At 36.7% G+C, this 23754-nt stretch overlaps 1 protein-coding gene across 1 annotated transcript in view; it reads right to left on the bottom strand.

Annotated features, from left to right (window-relative positions):
• LOC127516584 (C-type mannose receptor 2-like) overlaps positions 1-21003 on the bottom strand; it is a 34358-nt gene extending 13355 nt beyond the window's left edge. The window contains exons 1-5 of the mRNA XM_051901358.1: positions 20921-21003; positions 20705-20743; positions 20256-20612; positions 18371-18715; positions 14703-18205 (exon numbers count right to left, since the gene is read on the bottom strand). Of these exons, the coding sequence (XP_051757318.1) occupies positions 17838-18205; positions 18371-18715; positions 20256-20612; positions 20705-20741 (1107 nt within the window). The 5' untranslated portion in view covers positions 20742-20743; positions 20921-21003 and the 3' untranslated portion in view covers positions 14703-17837. The remainder of the gene's footprint in view (positions 1-14702; positions 18206-18370; positions 18716-20255; positions 20613-20704; positions 20744-20920) is intronic.
• Between the last annotated feature and the right edge of the window lie 2751 nt (positions 21004-23754).

A 23754-nucleotide genomic window follows, 5' to 3' on the forward strand; every position in this document is an offset into this window, starting at 1 on the left:
TTTGTAAAATGATTGTATGTGTTACAACACAGAAGGGACGGAGGCAGGTATAACAAGCAGGGATGTTTATTGATACCAGCAAGAGTGAAACAGCAGTGCAGGTGAATATAACGTGAAGTAATTAATGAAGTAGAGAGTGCAGAGAAGTGATACTGTCCTTGTTGATTGTAGAAGCGGGGAAACTTGGAAGACGCTGGAGAAACTTGACGTTAGAGACGATGAACACGAGGAGAACAGGAGACGCTGGAGACAGGTAAGTAGTTTGGTAGGAGTCCTTGAGGTAAGCATACAGGTAAGTCTTAATGCATACGAGACCGGACGAAGACTGTGTGTGAGTGTGTGTGTTTTAAGCTGTGGTGATTGCGGTGCTGATGAGGTGCAGGTGCGGGTGATCAGTACTCTTGAGAGTCGGTGCGCTGTGATTGGTGAGCGGTGGAAAAAAAGTTCTAAGTTTTGAATGGTTGATTGAAAGAGTGTGTTGTTTACTATGTGTGTGACTGATTTCTAATAACTCAAAGGATGGCATGAATGAAATCTGTGTAAAATGTATCGTATTATCTTTAGAGAAATCACTCTAAACTGTACTCTCTGCTAAGAGGAAAGTTAAGAGACCACAGATAACATGTAATTTATGGTGAGAGGAGGAGAAAAGCCACCTCTGAAACAAAGACGATACCTAATTGGTTAGAACTCCTCAAAGAGGTTGGACAAACACCTCAGTTTATAAATTCAGGACACGAACAAAGAATCAGACAGATGAGAAGACAATGATGACAAAGATCAGATTTGGGTTAAGAACAAACAGCTTCATTCAAGCCATCTAACTACTCTCGTCTCACTTACTTTTCTTTCTTTTACTTAGCTTCCTTTCTTTTCCATGAGAGCCTCATGTTCTAAGTCAAGTTTTGCCTCAAAGTTTAATCAACGGCTCTACAGTCTTTGCCGCCTCAAAACGTCAGACTTCAGCCACGAGGGAGACTCCATTCATCCTCCAGCACACCAGAACATGATTGGCTTCCCACGACATCAATCCGGACCCGAAAAGACCTGCAGCGAATCAAAGAACCCAAGAAACACCCTTCTCCAAACCAAAGACGCCGACAGGGAATCCACATTAAAGACACAAACGTTGAACGCAAGTGTACGTCCAGATTCTAGCTGAACTGGTGCATTGATATAAAGCCTAATAACCCTCCTAAGAAGTGATAGAAGGGTTACATTAATGATTTCGTTCAGATCAGGTCTTATGAAGTGCATATATTGCATATATATATATATATATATATATATATATATATATATATATATATATATATATACACTACCAGTCAAAAGTTTGGAAACATTACTATTTTTAATGTTTTTGAACGAAATCTCTTATGCTCATTAAGGCTGCATTTATTTAATAATAAATACAGAAAAAACAATAATATTGTGAAATATTATTACAATTTAAAATGATGGTTTTCTATTTTAATATACTTTAAAATATTATTTATTTCTGTGATCAAAGCTGAATTGTCAGCATCATTACTCCAGTCTTCAGTGTCACATGATCCTTCAGAAATCATTGTAATATGATGATTTATTATCAATGTTGGAAACAGTTGTGCTGCTTAATATTATTTTATAACCTGTGATACTTTTTCAGGATTCTTTGATGAATAATTTGGACATTTTCACTTAGGGGTGTACTCACTTTTGTGGCCAGCGGTTTAGACATTAATGGCTGTGTGTCGAGTTATTTTGAGGGGACAGCAAATTTACACTGTTATACAAGCTGTACACTCACTACTTTACATTGTAGCAAAGTGTCATTTCTTCAGTGTTGTCACATGAAAAGATATAATCAAATATTTACAAAAATGTGAGGGGTGCACTCACTTCTGTGAGATATTGTATATATGTTTTTTTATATATTATTTCTCTAGTTTCATGATTGATTTAATTAATGATGGAGTTGAAACATTATTGAAAAAAGAAATAAACAAATTCAGCCACTGACACAACCTTTTGTGTAAATGTTGAGACACACTTATACATCAACACTCATCATACAAACCTCAACTGTGGTGACAATCAAAAATATTCAGAAATAAATAGCAAAAGAATTCAGCTGCATCATTTATTTGTGCCACAATGCATGCTGGGAATCTGAATGAGTTTTGTGTGCTGGCATGAAGCATGTCACCATTGTTGAGATTCATATGCTGATTGTTGATATCTGTGAGTGTATACTGTAAATAGCAGGACATTTTCCCCCCAGAATTATCCTAAAACAAGAGAAAAACTAAACGCTTGTTTACAAAGGAATGCCAGCTTATGAAGATTAGACACAACAGCACAAACACCAGAAATCATATAGTTGGATGCCCAACATTGGTTTAAACATGATCTGACAAAACTTGCATGACAGCAAAAACACAACAAAGTGAAAGAGTATCACATCGTCTATTGGTTGATTTATTGTGGAGATCTTTGTAAAGGGTGAGGGTTAATTTAACTCATTTACAAGATGGTTAAATGAAGATATTATAAAAGGATTGTAGCCTTTATCTTCAAGACACACTGGCTGAATTTCTGGCCTCAGTGAATAAATCATTATTTTTACCCTCAGTTTAAACTGAGCATCTGCTCTTTTCTCCCTAAAACAAAACCAAATGTAGGAGCAAGTTTTGCCTTTAACAAATGCAGCTAATCAAGTGCAGAACTACAGATCTGTAATACCTTGAAACTTATGACAATTGTTTTAATGACATATTTAGGCCATTGGTCTTCTAACATTTATGGCTAGCTATTTAAGCTAATTAAAACACAAGACTTACATTTAAATGTAAATCATCGGTCACCACTGAAGCACAACCTGTAGTTTTCTTTGAAAGAATCCAGTCGTCACCGGTGTGCAGTGAATCTTGGGATAGGCTGGGCTGTGAAGCATCCACTCGTTCTGTCCTTCACGGCCCGGGGAAAGAAGGACTTTTCATTTATAGGCCGTATTCGAAGAAGCCTTTGAAATAGGAAAGCCTTCGTCACGCCGCTGTGACGCATTCGTTCTTTGAATACAACCTTCGAAGGATGCAGTATCTGAATTGAGACACAGCTTATGTATCCTCAAAATGTTTGAAATATGATTTAAACCATGTTGGATTTTGTGATATAATGATGTTCTGATGTTGGGAAACAGTCAAGAGATCAGATTGCTGGTTGTACATGAGTTTATTTGAGCTGCTGTTGTTGACACGTTCTTTTATGTTTAGCACAAAAGAATTAGATATTTTATACCCAACCTTCACTCCTTCATGAATGAACAATATTTCATTTAGCTGAGGCACATAATGTTCTCATTGATTCACATTCATCCAGTCATTTCTAATATAAAGTCATGATTAACACATGAAACTCAATATAAGAGAGAGAAGTAGCCACAACAGCATACAGAGATCCTTAAAACACAAATGAGGAATTTAAAAAACTCACACCATCTTCAGTTACATGAATTATATCATGACAAAATAGAAAGAAAACAGTATAAACATACAGTATAATGATGAGTATATGATGCCCTTTGACCCCTCACAAAATTCGATTAACTCTGAAGTTAGTAAATAACACAAAACGAGACAGAAAGAGTTTGTGAAAGCAAACAGCAGTTCTGGACGTCGAGGCTCTTAACAATTAACAACTGAACAACAAACTTCAATATTTGAAACTGTTTATTTAGACTTACATGATACCCTACTGTGTAAGTCTCTTTTATTTTATTGTATAACCACACAGACACAGGTTCATGGGTTCACAGAGATCATAGTGGCAAACCATTAAAATGTTGAAATGTTTCAAAAAAGCCTTGTTTACTGAAATCACGTGACTTTAGCAGTTTGATACACGTGCTGAATGATTCACAACAAACCAAGTGATGAATGAAACTGAAGTTAAAGGAAGTGAACACACGAGCATTTGTTATCTTACATGAAATGTATGTGTATCCATTCACTCTTCATATCTGCTGCAGATGAAGTTGAGTTTGTGAGTCTCAGGACGGCTGATCCAGCGCTGATCTCCTCCAGACTGAACTGCTCCAGATCTCACTGTACGCTCACACTCTTCCTCTCCTGTGCTGTTCCCTGGAGCCCAGTTCTGATAGCACACGGTCTGTCCGCTCACCCAGAACCAGAGGCCCACAGTGCAGGAGTGACGTAAACCCAACCACACCGCCTCAGTAGACGCCTGTTTAACCACATTCATCACCTCACGCTGAATCTCTTCTGAATGAACCGAGACCAGATCCGTATGATTCTGTCTGCAGTATCTCAGAGCTTCAGACCACGTCAGATTCTCTTTGATCAGAATCAGTTTATCTGGACACAAAACAAACCACAAGCAGAAACTAGAGAGAGACTGATCAAAAACAACATGCAGAACAAACACTCTGGAGGAATTTGTCATGTCAGACATGTAGTGTGAACTTTAAGATATCTGGAGGTGATGGATGGATTGTGTGTGTTTTGTGAGGATCTGCTCACCTTCATGACACACAAAAGGAAACTGGTTGTCGCAAGAGATGTCATCCCATTGTCCCTGAGCGTTCGGATAAATCTGTGCACAGTTTTGATTTCCTCCAGCATTATTAGGTTCACCAGTATTCCAGTATCTGAATGAGGAGTTACTCTGATCTGACCACTGCCATGAGTCTCTGAACAGACCGATCCAGACATCACCAGATATGAGACTATCATTGATGAACTTCTGAAGCTGTTGACTCTCATTCTGGTTCCTCACACTGACCAGATCAATGTGATTCTGTCTGCAGTAACTCTGAGCGTCTCTCCAATTCTTCGTCTGATTGACAAAGACGAGTCCTGTGTTCGCTTTAAGAAAAACAAATGGAAACAGATTCATGAATCAGTTTGTTCATTATTCTTATGCTGCTTTATGGTTTGGATGTGAATAAGAGCAGCAGTGGAAACATCAGAAACACGTGTCATTCAAAGACTGTTTCTACAGCTGATGATATATTAAATATTCACAATATATTCATGATGATTTTGCTGATAAAACATTAAGTATCATTTGTGATCATTTTATTGAAACTTTATATTTCTTCATTATGTTTCCTTAAACATTTTAATACTTGATTCAGACACAAAGATCTGAATGAGAGAAACATCAAACAGATGAAGATGTTTCACTGCAGCTGAATATATTTGTGAACTAGTCCTTAGAAATATGTCAGTAAAAAGTTCATTCAAAATGTTGGATTTTAGACTAATAATATAGACAAATAAATATTGTTGCAATATTAATATTAATGTTAGTGTTTGTCTTGTTTCTAGTCTGATTGATTTTAAGTTGTAATGGACAATGTGAGTTCATTTAAAGTTCATCTTAGAATGATGTTTTTACAGGTTTGTGTTGAGATCCTGAAAGATGAATGAATAAATCAATCCCTTATGGAAATAAAATATATTCCCATATATTTATGATCAACATATTAAATGGTTTAAATATATTGAAAAATATACAGAATACTATATTGTGGTAATATATATTGAATAACACATAAGGAACTGTCGGTTTTCATATATTGAAAATATGTGACAATATATTTCCGTTTATTCTTTTCATAATGGAAATCTCACAGCTCAAGACATTCAGATGGTTTATCACATACTCTGTAACTAATGATCACAAATTCATGTGTAAAATGTTTTTTTTTTTGTTTCAAACATCTACTTAAAAAAAGTTACTTTTGAGAATTACAATCTTCAAAATAAAAATACATTTATTATTATTTTTTGTTTATTTATTTATTTATTTTAAAAAAGTGAACACAATAAAATCACACTGACGTGTATTAAGACAATAATTGAAGAGTTTTGTTCATAAATATCAAGATGTGACAGGTTGTCTGTTGCATATTGAAATTTTATCCATTCATTAATTCCATTTATGTTAGTCAAAACAATGGTTTGATATTTTTGCATTTTATGTAATTATGCTGTAAATTCTCTACACTCTCTAATGTCAGATTCCCACAGTTATCAACAACAAAAGATCAACATTCCTTCAATATCGGTTTATTTTCTACACAGAAGTTGAAAGTTGACAAATATGTATTTGTGACTACATTAAAAAGTATCAGAATTTAGTATTGCATTAAAATGTTGTACAGTATACAGAGTATCTTTCCATAAATTAATGTTTGTTGTCAATTCAGGGAGCTGAACTTACTGTTGTTAGATGAACTGCAGATGAAAGTCAGGCTGTTACTACATGACCCATCATGCCATTGTCCATTTCTCATCATAACACACTCAGCTCCGCTATCAGGTTGTCCAGGAGCCCAGTTCAGATAGAGCGCAGGATCACCTGAAGACCACTGCCATTTATCAACACCCGTCTTCTGCAGCCCAATCCAGACATGTCCATCAATCACACTCTTGTTCAGCTCAATCATGTCGTTCATGTTGTCAACGGTGGCCAGATCTGTGTAATTCTCTCTGCAGTATCTCTGAGCTTCAGTCCAGGTCTTCGTCACGTTTATAAAGTGATACTGACTCTGAACACATTCAGATACGGAGCAGAGAGCTGTGAAAGAGAGGGTTTGATTTAATGCTTTTCATAACAGAGTCAAACCTGATGAAACTATAAACCATAAATAAAACAACAAACACACTCACCAATGAGAAGAAGAATGAAATATAGAGTTTGCTCCATTTCTGAGGAAGAAACACATTGAAAAACTCTGATAATCCCATATTCATCTTGAAATAAAACATGATCATGTAATTTAAAAAAATAAATAAAAAAATTCATAATCATTCAGACAATATTAACAAAAGTCTAGTTGTGTTTGAAGAATGAACATGTGAGTTGTTCTTACTTTAGAGGTCGTGTGTTTCTGTCCTGAGTCTGATGTTTCTGTCTGCAGCTTTAAACAGTGTGATCATTATATCTGCTCTCATCCCTCATTCATCATCACATCATTTGTTTATTACTCTGAAAACCCCTATATCATATTCATTTCCTCTATATTTGTGTATCTGTCCAACTTTTTCCCTTTATTTGCATCTTGACGTCTGTGTCAGTCAGTGTCAGTCTATATGAATATGGACCTTAATTAAAATATCATGTATGTTTGTGTTTCTCACTTTTTATCTGGTGCTGGTGACAAAGAGGGAGAAACGTTTTTCTGCTCTCATGGTCTTTCTTCTTTTCCCTCTTCTGAGAGCAGAGACCCCTGGTGTTGAGGAGGAGACATTCACAACAGAGACGAGATAAAGACATTAAAGTGCTCATATCGTGCTTTCATTCCCCTGAAGTTCATTTATAATGTTAGTAAAGGTTGTTGGACTCTCATTATCCCACTGAAATAATAACATCATCTTCTGCTGCTGCTGTTTCAGTCTTATTTCCTCTAAATACTTGATTGTGATTGGCTGGAATGCAGATATAAAACATTGTTAATATTTTTTTTATTTTTAGAATGATTTTTTTGATGAGAATTACATTTATTTTAATTATTTTGAGTTGTTTCATATTCCTGCTGTTTACCTTTTTTCATGTTTATAACATATGAACACATTTGCACGTAAACACATCCTCATCACTCATTTTCTTATCTCCACATCACATGCAGACGTTCAGTCTGGACAATATTTACATCTCTGACGTGAAACAGGATAAACAGTGAGTGTTTTTGTTCTAGTCATATTTCATATTTCATCCAGTCTTATTCATCTATTAGTTTTATTGCAGTGTAAGACTGAAAATATCTAAAGGATATTTTAAAATGAACAAAGACATTTGCTTTACTGTTTCAACCCCCTCTCTCTTGCTACAAGGGCCATTTGAAAGGCTCAAAGGTGTTGATAGTGATCAAGCCCTGTAGGCCAAAATGTATATACAATATATAATGTATGAACTGTCACAACTTTAGCACAGTGAGGGAAGTTTTAATTTCCTGATTGGTCAGTTTGAATGTCTTATATTTGGGTTTCAGTCACATGGTCAAGGAAGGGATAAAAGAAGATTGTAACTGTTGCTCTGGGGCTTTTTTATTCTCTGCTTCTTTTCTTGGGCTCTCTCTCTCTCTCTCTCTCTCTCTCTCTCTCACTCACTCTCTCTCTCTCTCTCTCTCTCTCACTCTCTCTCTCTCTCTCTCTCACTCTCTCAATCTCTCAGGTAACTTTTTACATACATGCTGGGTACGATTAATGGTATATGATTTTATCATCTCATACATCTTTTGTAATTATTTTAAGTGTAACCATAATCAGATATTGTCATTAAACTCTTTCTATTACAAATGATGTGCTAACTAGTTTTGATTTGGTATTAACTTTGAAGTGCTACCTATTGCAATACAGTATTGTCACACTATAGCAACGCTCTCCCACATATTTTGCTATTGAAACTGCGTTTATTTCCGTCGTTGGTATAAGTAGCAGTGGGTGGTAATAGACAAGAAATGTACAGTTTTCTACCATCTTGCTGATAACGTTTCTTTAGTCGCTCGGCAACCCTACAGTCTGAACCCCTGTAGGAGGTCCACCCTTACAGCAGCTACAGGAATGTTGCGTCCTTCGAAGTCCATGAAGGTCGAAGTGAGAGTTGTTAAATGAGGAGACAGGGGTCACTGCAGGTCAGAGTAATGGGCGTCCCGAAAGGTGAACTGCTACAACAGAAACTAACTCTAACCCTACCCCACACCCTGGTGACAGTTTTAGTGACCAATGATGAAGACCTTTCTCCACGCCCCCTACCATTTAAAGGTTAGTTTGATGTTCCTGAAACATTTGAACAGCTGCTGTTAACAAGCAGAATCACTGAAGTAAAAAGAGAAACAACAAGAACAGAAACTACAACTGACTTCAGCCACAGCCTCAGATGAAATCAACTGAAGATAAAAGAACATTAAATCTCTGAAGATCTCAGCAGAGGATTAAACAACTCCACAAACAGCATTACAGCTTCACCACCACCCATAAAAAATAAAATCAGGCAGTACAGTGAAAGCTACCTGGCTTACTGTTTTATACTGCTTACTGTACCACGATTTAGCCAGCAAAGACATAGAATACTTCAAGTCGCCAAATCAAAGACGCCCCATCTGTCACGGGGCAAGGTGCTTTCCCATGTCTATGAGCTTAAACTCAGGCAGTTTTCAACTGAGCACGACATACCCCACAAAGAACAGATCAACGACGACTCATGGTGGGCTAAGAGTGCATACCTCGCAGACATTTTTACTCACTTAAATGAGCTTAACACAAAGTTGCAAGGAAAGAACGAAAATATTTTAACAGCAACAGACAAACTTAAAGCTTTCAAGGCCAAACTCAAGCTGTGGCAAAAAATACTGAAAAATAGAAACATCAACGTGTTTCCTTAAACAGCAGAGCACCCCGCTCGTAAGACACCAGTGTAGGATTTGAGGGTGAACCACACAAATGAATCTTCCAGATGATTCGTTCAAACATAATTACATGCAAAAACTCAACACTCCAGACTCCAGATCAACCCAGAGATTGTTTGATCCCTGAAACATAGAAATAAGACAGACCTTCTTTTCCTACAAGCCCTTTGAATGACCTCTGAAACGCAGGATTCAAATCTCTTAAAACCCACAGAGATTCAGACTTTACATATCAAAAATGCATCAGATCGTTCCAAAACATTTCTAGATGGACTTGTAATCAAACATCGTTCAACTGCCTAATTCTGTATCATGTTTTCACCCTATACATGTGACTAGTTATGCTTAGATCCCTCACAATTCATGTAATCGTTCTAAGTTTTGAATGGTTGATTGAAAGAGTGTGTTGTTTACTATGTGCGTGATTGATTTCTAATAACTCAAAGGATGGCATGAATGAAATCTGTGTAAAATGTATCGTATTATCTTTAGAGAAATCACTCTAAACTGTACTCTCTGCTAAGAGGAAAGTTAAGAGACCACAGATAACATGTAATTCATGGTGAGAGGAGGAGAAAAGCCACCTCTGAAACAAAGACGATACCTAATTGGTTAGAACTCCTCAAAGAGGTTGGACAAACACCTCAGTTTATAAATTCAGGACACGAACAAAGAATCAGACAGATGAGAAGACAATGATGACAAAGATCAGATTTGGGTTAAGAACAAACAGCTTCATTCAAGCCATCTAACTACTCTCGTCTCACTTACTTTTCTTTCTTTTACTTAATTTCCTTTCTTTTCCATGGGAGCCTCATGTTCTAAGTCAAGTTTTGCCTCAAAGTTTAATCAACGGCTCTACAGTCTTTGCCCGCCTCAAAACGTCAGACTTCAGCCACGAGGGAGACTCCATTCATCCTCCAGCACACCAGAACATGATTGGCTTCCCACGACATCAATCCGGACCCGAAAAGACCTGCAGCGAATCAAAGAACCCAAGAAACACCCTTCTCCAAGCCAAAGACGCCGACAGGGAATCCCCATTAAAGACACAAACGTTGAACGCAAGTGTACGTCCAGATTCTAGCTGAACTGGTGCATTGATATAAAGCCTAATAACCCTCCTAAGAAGTGATAGAAGGGTTACATTAATGATTTCGTTCAGATCAGGTCTTATGAAGTGCATATATACACTACCAGTCAAAAGTTTGGAAACATTACTATTTTTAATGTTTTTGAACGAAGTCTCTTATGCTCATTAAGGCTGCATTTATTACATAATAAATACAGAAAAAAACAATAATATTGTGAAATATTATTACAATTTAAAATTATGGTTTTCTATTTTAATATACTTTAAAATATAATTTATTTCTGTGATCAAAGCTGAATTTTCAGCATCATTACTCCAGTCTTCAGTGTCACATGGTCCTTCAGAAATCATTGTAATATGATGATTTATTATCAATGTTGGAAACAGTTGTGCTGCTTAATATTATTTTATAACCTGTGATACTGTCACAGTCACGCCAGGCTCTTCACTCACCCAATCACGACGCACTCCTTCACCAGAGTTCTGATCACGCACACCTGACATTCATCACCACCCCTATCAGCAGCACTATAAGAGACACTCACAGCCACACAGTCATTGTCTGGTCTCGTTAACGCATACTACCCTAATGCTTACCTTACGGACTCCTCGATCAGCTGCTTACCTGTCTCCAGTGTGTTTCCTAGATCCTCCGTGTTCTCCTGTCTTCCGTGAGTGTCTCTGTGTGTCTTCAGCTCCAAGGTCCATCCGCCACCCACGACTCCTAGAAGAAACCAAGTATCAGTATCTCTGTCATCGATCATCACGAACTTTATCTGGCTTCACTCACCTGCTCACTGCTCTGGTTGTCTCAATAAAACATCGTAAACCTTACCTGTGTCTCCGACCTCCTCTGTATGTAACAGATACTTTTTCAGGATTCTTTTATGAATAAAAAGTTAAAAAATATCAGCATTTATTTAAAATAGAAATCTTTTGTAACAATATACACTACCGTTCAAAAGTTTGGGGTCAGTAATTTTTTTCTTTCTTTTTTTGAAAAAAATTAATACTTTTATTCAGCATGGATGTGTTAAATTGATAAAAAGTAATAGTAAAGATTTATATTGTTAGAAAAGATTTATATTTTGAATAAATGCTGTTCTTTTTAACCTTTTATTCATCAATGAATCCTGAAAAAAGTATCACAGATTCCAAAAAAATATTACTGTTAATAAACTGTTTTCAACATTGATAATAACTGAGTATCAAATCATCATATTAGAATGATTTCTGAAGGACCATGTGACACTGAAGACTGGAGTAATGATGCTGAAAATTCAGCTTTGATCACAGGAATAAATTAGATTTTAAAGTATATTAAAATAGAAAACCATAATTTTAAATTGTAATAATATTTCACAATATTATTGTTTTTTTTTTTCTGTATTTATTATGAAATAAATGCAGCCTTAATGAGCATAAGAGACTTTGTTCAAAAATATTAAAAATAGTAATGTTTCCAAACTTTTGACCGGTAGTATATATATGTTTTTTAATATTTTTTCTCTAGTTTCATGATTGATTTAATTAATGATGGAGTTGAAACATTATTGAAAAAAGAAATAAACAAATTCAGCCACTGACACAACCTTTTGTGTAAATGTTGAGACACACTTATACATCAACAATCATCATACAAACCTCAACTGTGGTGACAATCAGAAATATTCAGAAATAAATAGCAAAAGAATTCAGAAACCAGTGGCGTGCAGTGGTGTTCTGAAATGAGGAGGCACATTTTTTATTTATTTATGAATCAATGTAAATTCATGTGCATTACTCTTAACGTTGAGTATATCATCAATGTAGACGATCACGGACTTGTGCAGGAACTCCCGGAGCACCTCGTGCATGAAATCCTGAAATACGGAGGGGGCGTTGACGAGTCCATACGGCATGACGCAGTACTCATAGTGTCCAGTAGGGGTCACAAAAGCCGTCTTCCATTCGTCCCCCTCATGTATTCGGATGAGGTTGTATGCGCTGCGGAGGTCCAACTTGGTGAACACACTACTTTACATTACATCAAAAAAGAAAAAAAGAAACCAAATACAATTCTATTTTGTAATTTTACATTAACAATGTATTGTAATAAATGTTCTATTTATCAAAACCAAGTCAATCTCATCAAGTTAGTGTTTTAAGCATTTCTACATTCATTCCAAAATAATAACTAAAGGCTGTAACAATTTAAACAATAGATTTTATTTGTGTATTGATGTTTTTCTTTTTATTAGTCAACTTAGGCTATTTTGGATCATCAGTGATGCTCCGTAAACACCGTCTGTCACAGACACGAAGATGGATTTTTAATTTCACCAAGCTGATTGCACTAAAAACCCCCGCAGTCATCGTGTTTTCAGTCCATTTCAAGTTTGATTTTGACGTGACATAAAGCGGCGATATCTAACTGGGTGATCTATTTACTTACTTTTCAATTAGTCTTCCCATTGACGCCATCATTTGTTCATTCAAACTGACAGGCAGAACGTGCACGTCAACAAGAGGCGGGATTTATCGCACAAACCAATCATATCCAATAATAACCAATTACATTCAATCATAGCGCGATGGAGACATTGCCTCCTCTCACATGACTTTCCCCCATTCATTCTCAATTAACCCCCACAAAACCCATGCTATAGGAGTCTGATGGTTTTCTATGAGAGCAAAGGGAGGCATGACTCCTGCAGTAACTTTACCTGCGGGTGTCGCTGTTGGGCAGTGTTCCTTAAGAAATACGAGTGACTTGTGTTCTTTTTAATGTCATAATTTGTAATATTTGTGTTGTTTTATATGTAATATGGATTAATTTCTCATCCTATTTTTTTTTTTTTTTTTTTTGAGGAGGCGCTGCCTCCCTTGCCTCCTCGGAGGAAACGCCCCTGCTTGAAACTTATTACAATTGTTTCAATGACATATTTAGGCCATTGGTCTTCTAACATTTATGGCTAACTATTTAAGCTAATTAAAACACACAACTTACATTTAAATGTAAATCATCGACCACCAAAGCACAACCTGTAGTTTTCTTTGAAAGAATCCAGTCGTCACCGGTGTGCAGTGAATCTTGGGATAGGCTGGGCTGTGAAGGATCCACTCGTTCTGTCCGTCACGGTCCGGGGAAAGAAGGACTTTTCATTTATAGGCCGTATTCGAAGAAGCCTTTGAAATAGGAAAGCCTTCGTCACGCCGCTGTGACGCATTCGTTCTTTGAATACAACCTTCGAAGGATGCAGTATCTGAATTGAGACACAGCTTATGTATCCTCAAAATGTTTGAAATATGATTTAAACCATGTTGGATTTTGTGATATAATAATCTTCTGATGTTGGGAAACAGTCAAGAGATCAGATTGCTGGTTGTACGTGAGTTTATTTGAGCTGCTGTTGTTGACACGTTCTTTTATGTTTAGCACAAAAGAATTAGATATTTTATACCCAACCTTCACTCCTTCATGAATAAACAATATTTCATTTAGCTGAGGCACATAATGTTGGTGCTCATTGATTCACAGTCATCCAGTCATTTCTAATATAAAGTCATGATTAACACATGAAACTCAATATAAGAGAGAGAAGTAGCCACAACAGCATACAGAGATCCTTAAAACACAAATGAGGAATTTAAAAAACTCACACCATCTTCAGTTACATGAATTATATCATGATAGAATAGAAAGAAAACAGTATAAACATACAGTATAATGATGAGTATATGATGCCCTTTGACCCCTCACAAAATTCAATTAACTCTGAAGTTAGTAAATAACACAAAACGAGACAGAAAGAGTTTGTGAAAGCAAACAGTGGACATCGAGGCTCTTAACAATTAAAGCGGTCATGAACTGCGTTGTTTTATTGTTTTATAATGTTTCCTGGGGTGCACTTATAATGTTAATATGCTTTTTACATCCAAAATTGTCATAATTTAGAAATAAAAGGCATTTTTTCTACCCTGATTTTAGCCTCTGATTTGAACACTCTGTTTTAAGGGGCGTGTCTGTGTGAGACTTCAGTGTAAACGCCCACTGCTGTGATTGGCTGACATCTTCGCATTTGAATTAGCCAAGTATTACACTCTCGAAAACTTTTAGCACATTTTTACTATAACAGCTCTCAAGGTTAACTAATCATGAAAAGTGCTACATTACATTTAGATCTATGCCATTATATTTAAATAGAGTACCTCAGGGATGACGTGTTTTTGTAGGCAAAACCGGAAGTGAGTTATGGGTTTTTTGAATGGGTTTTTGCTAAATCGCCCGAAATAAGGTCTGTGGTTAACAAAGCCTCTAAATATTTTCATGTTTTGATCTATGACATAAAACACACCAGTTATAACCTGCTTGTGATGTTTTAAACCTTTATTGTGTCTTAAAGACGGCAGTTGCTAACAAATTGCTGAAAGGGACTACTTTCTTTGGCGGGGACTTTAGACGTCATCATGACAAACAAGACATTTGGACAGCATTTCTCATGAAAAAGTGGATAAGTATTCATACACAGCGCAGATCATAATCAGCGAGCATGTTTTTAAATAAAGTTGTTTTTTAATAAAGTTTGAGGAAGCTTGGTGGTGGTGACGTTGATCCGCGACCATGGTGTGCTGTAGTCCGTTTATAGCCTACTGTTAGCTTTTTATACCTGACCACTTTATTTAGGCTTCAAAATGTATAAATGTTGTGTTAACTTGTAAAGATTATCTTGATAGACAAAACGTGTAAGTGTCATAACCCTTTGTTAAACACAGAGCTTATTTTTTGCGATTTTCCAAAAGTCTATGGGAAAAATGCATAGGCTTTCGATTGAGGGAACCCGTGCGCCGCTAACTTCCGGGTTGGCCTACAAAAACACGTCATCCCTGAGGTACTCTATAGTGGCATGAAAGGTTGCAGAGATGAACACTGTAGTCGATCACAGACATGTTGAGCTCAGGAAAGCAGTGATCTCATCATTGCAACTCAATTCTGTACACTAACAAATGCTTTCATCTTCACTAACATTGCAAACACGATATAACTAAGAGATTCGTTGAATAAAACGGGAGTTTTTGCGCATGTCCAGAACTCGGTCACTGATAAACTCGCTCTGTTTGATTGACAGCTTCAGCGCGCTGCTCCAACGATTACAAAGGGAGCTTTCTTTGATCGCTTTCTTTATATAATTCAATCACCGTTTAATAACAGATTATTTTAATCCTACTAAGAGAAACAATGCAAGTTGACGTTTAGTCATGGGTTTGATTTACTGACACACAGACAAAGAACATCTGACTGTACGTGAATCATTAATTTCAGATCAGGCATTAGATTTAACACAGTGACTTACATGTTGCATTACTGTCGAGTCCAGGCACTGCACAATATTTTGTAATCCTCAACGGCATGTTTATTGCTTGGTAGCTCGATCTGGTTTAGCACCACATAGGCCTATGTTACTATGTTACTTAATCTACCTATTCTGTTGCATGTCATGCGTGAATCGGTAGGCGGGGCTAAACAGGCAGTGATGAAGTAGGCGTTGATCTTCTTCTGCGAAGGCGGTGCTTGCTGCCCTTTGACGTCATAGATCCCCACTTTGAAAAACCTGTCGTTTGCTGGGTCTGGTGTCAATAAAAGCTTTTATTGGACTAACAAGGAAGTTTTCAGTTCTGAAACTTACAGGATATTCTTATAGTATGATGACCTCTAATATGTCAAAAGCTCAAGGAAGATTTGATTTCTCAGTTCATCACCCCTTTAACAACTGAACAACAAACGCCAATATTTGAAACTGTTTATTTAGACTTATTACACGGCTCTGTGGAATACTTGATTCTGATTGGTCAATGGCGCCATCCAGCGGTATGTTGTTCCCCGATAACAACCGCTGAAAACAGTTAACACAGGCTCATCCGGGTTACTGAAGTCTGCAGCGCTATGTGCTTGCTAGGAACGGTTTTTCCTCGTGGAAGTTTTGCCTTTGGTGAGCTAATAAAATATTAAAAAGCAGTCAAATTTTGTAGTTATTTCATTATGTCATCCGGTATCGCTCTCTCGTTTCATACAAACGCAGCTGCTGCCATTTTGCGACTATTGTTTTGTTCACTGTAATGGATTAAGATAACAAACAGGTACGATTTTAAATCAGTTTAATCTCAGATCAATATCTTGTATATCTATTTCGTGTCTAATTATTTACTTATGTGGCAAGTAGCCGTGTAATAAGCGGGATAATGTACATCCATCCGGTTGTTATCTCAGAATAAACCCCGACAGGGTGATCAGGACCCCAACGTGAAGCGGATGTACATTATCCCTTACTTACATGATACCCTACTGTGTAAGTCTCTTATTTTATTGTGTATCATTATCTGAGAGACGTGATCGTCAGCGCTGTCAGACATTAGCAGCACACAGCTCAAGTTACTGCCAGAGGAATCATCAGACTCATTTAATTTTATTTTTAATGCTATTTTGTTTATTTTTGCCACCCATTTTTGCTATCCAATCACTGCACTCAAACACAGAGGATATGACTCGTTTATGATGATCTAACCAGATATTTTTGAATAATCAAACTTCAATTTAATCTGATTATTGATGACTGCATCGTAAAGTGGATGAAAAAATGTGATCATTATTGTTTAATACAATAAGTTTCCCCAAACCTTTAATTAAATCTCCCCCAAACAGATTTGAGTAGTAATTAATATTGTAAGCGTTGTCTAATTGTAATGCTCTTTAATGTGATCTGTTGTTTATATTGTATTCTTGAGATCTGTAATAAAATAAGGTGATCAGACTCTGAAGTATTGCACATACACATACAGTATGACTTTCACCCTTTAAATCATGAACTATTCGTCAGAATATCATGACACCTTTTTCTGTGTTTCACAATACTCAATTAATGACTGTAAACTGAGGTCGGTGTCTTTAGAAGAAGTTTCTGTGCTGAATTTGACATAAATAAATCACAACAATCGCGTGCTATGAGCACAGCCATTGATTCAGGCGACAGCAGAAGTTCTTACGCTACTATTTGAAGCTTACGCTTTTCAATGAAAGTGTGATAAAGGCCTATTGAAAAGGTAATCTTCACAGAGATCATAGCGGCAAACCATTAAAATTTCGAAATGTTTAAAAAAAGTAACTTATTCGCAACAAAAGATTCTTAAAGCTTCATGAAGCAGTGTTTTGAAAGAGACCATCACCCTCAGATACAACTGCCTACTGAGGGTGAAAATATTACTTTACAACCAAGTGATGAATGAAACTGAAGTTAAAGGAAGTGAACACTCAAGCATTTGTTATCTTACATGAAATGTATGTGTATCTATTCACTCTTCATATCTGCTGCAGATGAAGTTGAGTTTGTCAGTCTCAGGACGGCTGATCCAGCGCTGATCTCCTCCAGACTGAACTGCTCCAGATCTCACTGCAGACTCACAGTTCTCCACTGCTGTGCCGTTCCCTGGAGCCCAGTTCTGATAGCACACGGTGTCTCCGCTCACCCAGTACCAGATGCCCAAAATGTGGGAGTAACGTAAACCCAACCACACCTCCTCAGTAGACGCCTGTTTAACCACATTCATCACCTCACGCTGCATCTCTTCTGAATGAACCGAGACCAGATCCGTATGATTCTGTCTGCAGTATCTCAGAGCTTCAGACCACGTCAGATTCTCTTTGATCAGAATCAGTTTATCTGGACACAAAACAAACCACAAGCAGAAACTAGAGAGAGACTGATCAAAAACAACATGCAGAACAAACACTGTGGAGGAATTTGTCATGTCAGACATGTAGTGTGAACTTTAAGATATCTGGAGGTGATGGATGGATTGTGAGTGTTTTGTGAGGATCTGCTCACCTTCATGACACACAAAAGGATGTTGTTCGCTGCAAGGGGCGTCATTCCATTGTCCCTGAGCGTTCGGATAAATCTCTGCACAGATTTGATTTCCTCCAACATTATTAGGTTCACCAGTATTCCAGTATCTGAATGAGGAGTTACTCTGATCTGACCACTGCCATGAGTCTCTGAACAGACCGATCCAGACATCACCAGATATGAGACTATCATTGATGAACTTCTGAAGCTGTTGACTCTCATTCTGGTTCCTCACACTGACCAGATCAATGTGATTCTGTCTGCAGTAACTCTGAGCGTCTCTCCAATTCTTCATCTGATTGACAAAGACGAGTCCTGTGTTCACTTTAAGAAAAACAAATGGAAACAGATTCATGAATCAGTTTGTTCATTATTCTTATGCTGCTTTATGGTTTGGATGTGAATAAGAGCAGCAGTGGAAACATCAGAAACACGTGTCATTCAAAGACTGTTTCTACAGCTGATGATATATTAAATATTCACAATATATTCATGATGATTTTGCTGATAAAACATTAAGTATCATTTGTGATCATTTTATTGAAACTTTATATTTCTTCATTATGTTTCCTTAAACATTTTAATACTTGATTCAGACACAAAGATCTGAATGAGAGAAACATCAAACAGATGAAGATGTTTCACTGCAGCTGAATATATTTGTGAACTAGTCCTTAGAAATATGTCAGTAAAAAGTTCATTCAAAATGTTGGATTGTAGTCTATTAATATATACAAATGAATATTGTTGCAATATTAATATTACACTCTAAAAAATGCTGGGTTAAAAACAACCCAAGTTGGGTTAAATATGGACAAACCCAGCAGGCTGGGTTAAAGGGCACCTATTATTCCCTCTTTCACAAGATGTAATATAAGTCTTTGGTCTGGTCAAGTTTCAGCTTAAAATACCCCACAAATTTGCCGCTATTTGGGGGTGAGCAAAAACATGCCTTTTTCTATATTAATATATTGCTGGCAAAAAAAATAAATCCAAAAATGGTTGAAAAAAATAGCTGGGTGAAAACAACCCAATCCCTGGGTTTGTCCATATTGAACCCAACATTTTTTAGAGTGTAATGTTAGTGTTTGTCTTGTTTCTTGATTGATTTTAAGTTGTAATGGACAATGTGAGTTCATTTAAAGTTCATCTAAGAATGACGTTTTTACAGGTTTGTGTTGAGATCCTGAAAGATGAATCAATAAATCAATCCTTTCTGGAAATAAAATATATTTCCATATATTTTTGATCAGTATTTTAAATGGTTTAAATATATTGAAAAATATACAGAATACTATATTGTGGTAATATATTACAATATATTGAATAATACACAAGGAACTGTCGGTTTTCATATATTGAAAATATGTGACGATATATTTCCATTTATTCTGTTCATAATGGAAATCTCACAGCTCAAGACGTTCAGATGGTTTATCACATACTCTGTAACTAATGATCACAAATTCATGTTTAAAATGTTTTATTCAATTCAAACCACTACTTAAAAAAAAGTTACTTTTGAGAATTACAATCTCCAAAATAAAATTACATTTATTATTTTTTTATTTGTTTGTTTGTTTATTTATTTATTTATTTAAAAAAAAGTGAACACAATAAAATCACACTGATGTGTATTAAGACAATAATTGAAGTTTTGTTCATAAATATCAAGATGTGACAGGTTGTCTATTGCATATTTTTTTAATAATTTTATAATTTTATCCATTCATTAATTCCATTTATGTTAGTCAAAACAATGGTTTGATATTTTATATTTTATGTAGTTATGCTGTAAATTCTCTACACTCTCTAATGGCAGATTCCCAGTTATCCCAAATGACAACAAAGGAGCTGAACTTACTGTTGTTAGATGAACTGCAGATGAAAGTCAGGCTGTTACTACATGACCCATCATGCCATTGTCCATTTCTCATCATAACACACTCATCTCTGCCATCAGGTTGTCCAGATCCCCAGTTCAGATAGAGCGCAGGATCACCTGAAGACCACTGCCATTTATCAACACCCGTCTTCTCCAGCCCAATCCAGACATGTCCATCATTCACACTCTTCTTCAGCTCATTCATGTCGTTCATGTTGTCAACGGTGGCCAGATCTGTGTAATTCTCTCTGCAGTATCTCTGAGCTTCAGTCCAGGTCTTCGTCACGTTTATAAAGTGATACTGACGCTGAACACATTCAGATACGGAGCAGAGAGCTGTGAAAGAGAGGGTTTGATTTAATGCTTTTCATAACAGAGTCAAACCTGATGAAACTATAAACCATAAATAAAACAACAAACACACTCACCAATGAGAAGAAGAATGAAATATAGAGTTTGCTCCATTTCTGAGGAAGAAATACATTGAAAAACTCAGATATCAAACATTCACAGATTCTTTTTGGAGTAAAATATGACAGTTTCAGTTAGTATCTGAACAGCAGCATGAATTCACTGTACATAATCATACAGACAATATTACAGTCTAGTTGTGTTTGAAGAATGAACATGTGAGTTGTTCTTACTTTAGAGGTCGTGTGTTTCTGTCCTGAGTCTGATGTTTCTGTCTGCAGCTTTAAACAGTGTGATCATTATATCTGCTTTCATCCCTCATTCATCATCACATCATTTGTTTATTGCCCTGAAAACCCCTATATCATATTCACTTCCTCTATATTTGTGTATTAGTCCAACTCTTTCCCCTTATTTGCATCTTGACGTCTGTGTCAGTCAGTGTCAGTCTATATGAATATGGACCTTAATTAAAATATCATGTATGTTTGTGTTTCTCACTTTTTATCTGGTGCTGGTGACAAAGAGGGAGAAATGTTTTTCTGCTCTCATGGTCTTTCTTCTTTTCCCTCTTCTGAGAGCAGAGACCCCTGGTGTTGAGGAGGAGACATTCACAACAGAGACGAGATAAAGACATTAAAGTGCTCATATCGTGCTTTCATTCCCCTGAAGTTCATTTATAATGTTAGTAAAGGTTGTTGGACTCTCATTATCCCACTGAAATAATAACATCATCTTCTGCTGCTGCTGTTTCAGTCTTATTTCCTCTAAATACTTGATTGTGATTGGCTGGAATGCAGATATAAAACATTGTTAATATTTTTTATTTTTAGAATGATTTTTTTCATGAGAATTACATTTATTTTAATTATTTGGAGTTGTTTCATATTCCTGCTGTTTACCTTTTTTTCATGTTTATAACATATGAACACATTTGCATGTAAACACATCCTCATCACTCATTTGATTATGTCCACACCACATTTAGACATTCAGGGTGGAGAATATTTACATCTCTGATGTGAAACAGGATAAACAGTGAGTGTTTTTGTTCTAGTCATATTTCATATTTTATCCAGTCTTATTCATCTGTTAGTTTTATTGCAGCTACAGGAATGTTACACTATAACTGTGTTTCAAATCAGAGCTGCGTCCTTCGAAGTCCATGAAGGTCGAAGTGAGAGTTGTTAAATGAGGAGACAGGGGTCACTGCAGGTCAGAGTAATGGGCGTCCCGAAAGGTGAACTGCTACAACAGAAACTAACTCTAACCCTACCCCACACCCTGGTGACAGTTTTAGTGACCAATGATGAAGACCTTTCTCCACGCCTTTCGGCACACCCATTACTCCAACCTGCAGATACTCACCCAGCTAACAATTTTTTGTTGTTGTTGTCTAAGAATGTTTTCCAAACATTCTGTTTTGGTTAAGGAAATGTTAAAATGTCCAGTTTTTTCATAATGTTAGAAGAATGTTTTTGTTTGTTTGTTTGTTTGTTTTTTTTCAAGGTTAGTATAATGTTTCTGAAATGTTCTTTCAACTTAATTTTTATTAATAACTCAACATGCTAGGAATGTTGATTTGTAATATTCCAAGAACATAAAAATGTCTAGTTTCCTTAATGTTAATAGAACGTCATTTAAAGGTTATTTTGATGTTCCTGAAACATTTGAACAGCTGCTGATAACAAACAGAATCACTGAAGGAAAGAGAAACAACAAGAACAGAAACTACAACTGACTTCAGCTACACTCAAGCTTCGCTTAGCGCAATGGGAACGTCTTTAGTCGTGATCAGCTGTGAATATATGTGTAAAACAACGTCAATGAAATTGACCTATATTTATAGCCTGCGTGACGTCATCGGAATGCATCAATGCGAGGCTATAATTAGATGAACCGCAGGTGCGTATGCAGGTCTTTTGTCTTCAGAGGCCATACTGTGAAGTGTGTGTGTGAAACAGCCCTGCTCAAACTGTTTTCTTCCTTCATCACTTTGTTAAGAGTTAGATTTGACAGGCAGTGCGCAGAACTTTCTCTCCCTTTGTTCCTTTTTCAACTATGTCTCACAAGTGAAAAGTGAACGCACATATATTATATATTATATATTTGAGAGAAAGTCATGGCTGAATAAAGCAAACGGTGTGTCCCTCCGTGTTCGCGTTCCATCTCTGAATCGGACACACACTAGTATTGTTTTGTTTGGGGAAGAGCATATGCTGAGTGAGTGGGCGGAGCTTTGAGTATGAGCATTTGGCTGGTGTGTCAGGTACGAGTGATCTATATTTTCTAACTTTTCTATCCTTTCTGTATCAGTTTCTTGGTGGTTTAACTCAGCTGGTTTGTAATATTAGTCGAGGGGACAAGGAGGTGTATAATATACCAGGGTGTCTGCCCTCGGTTTTGTTTTGGGAGCATGGCTGCCTTAGGTAGCGGGAGTTTTGATTTTTTGACGCGCTGCCATGGCGTGAAAATAGAGTCAGCTGAAGTTGTAAAAGAGTGTAGCCTGGCTATTGGAGAAGTGATTGGGCCTGAGAATATTCTATCCGCATCTCGTATGAACAACGCTATTGTTGTGTTTTTGAAGACGATTGATTTAGCGAACCAGTTGGTAGAAAGTGGGCTAGAGGTTAATGGCATTTTTACTCCGGTGCTCCCTCTTTCTACTCCTTCGAAAAAGGTGACTCTAATCTAATGTACCACCTTTCATTTCAAATAAAGTTTTGAGCAGAATGCTTTCTCGCTATGGCAAAATAGTTTCCCCGATTAAGATGATTCCAGTTGGGTGTAAGTCCCCACTTTTGAAGCATGTTGTGTTATTTAGGCGCTATGCCTATATGAGTCTATAAGATAACCTTGATGAATTGGATCTGTCTTTAAATTTTCGTCATGACGAGTTTAATTATGTCATTTTTGTCACAACAAATAGTATGAGATGTTTTTGTTGTGGTGAGACAGGACATCTTATTCGCGCTTGTCCAGCCAAACTGAATAAACCTGGTAATAGTCATCCACCGGCTGATGGTGAGAAGAATGACGACGCACGCGTCTGAATGCTACTGCTGCT

This window comes from Ctenopharyngodon idella, chromosome 7 (assembly GCF_019924925.1).
Source record: "Ctenopharyngodon idella isolate HZGC_01 chromosome 7, HZGC01, whole genome shotgun sequence".
NCBI lineage: Eukaryota > Metazoa > Chordata > Actinopteri > Cypriniformes > Xenocyprididae > Ctenopharyngodon > Ctenopharyngodon idella.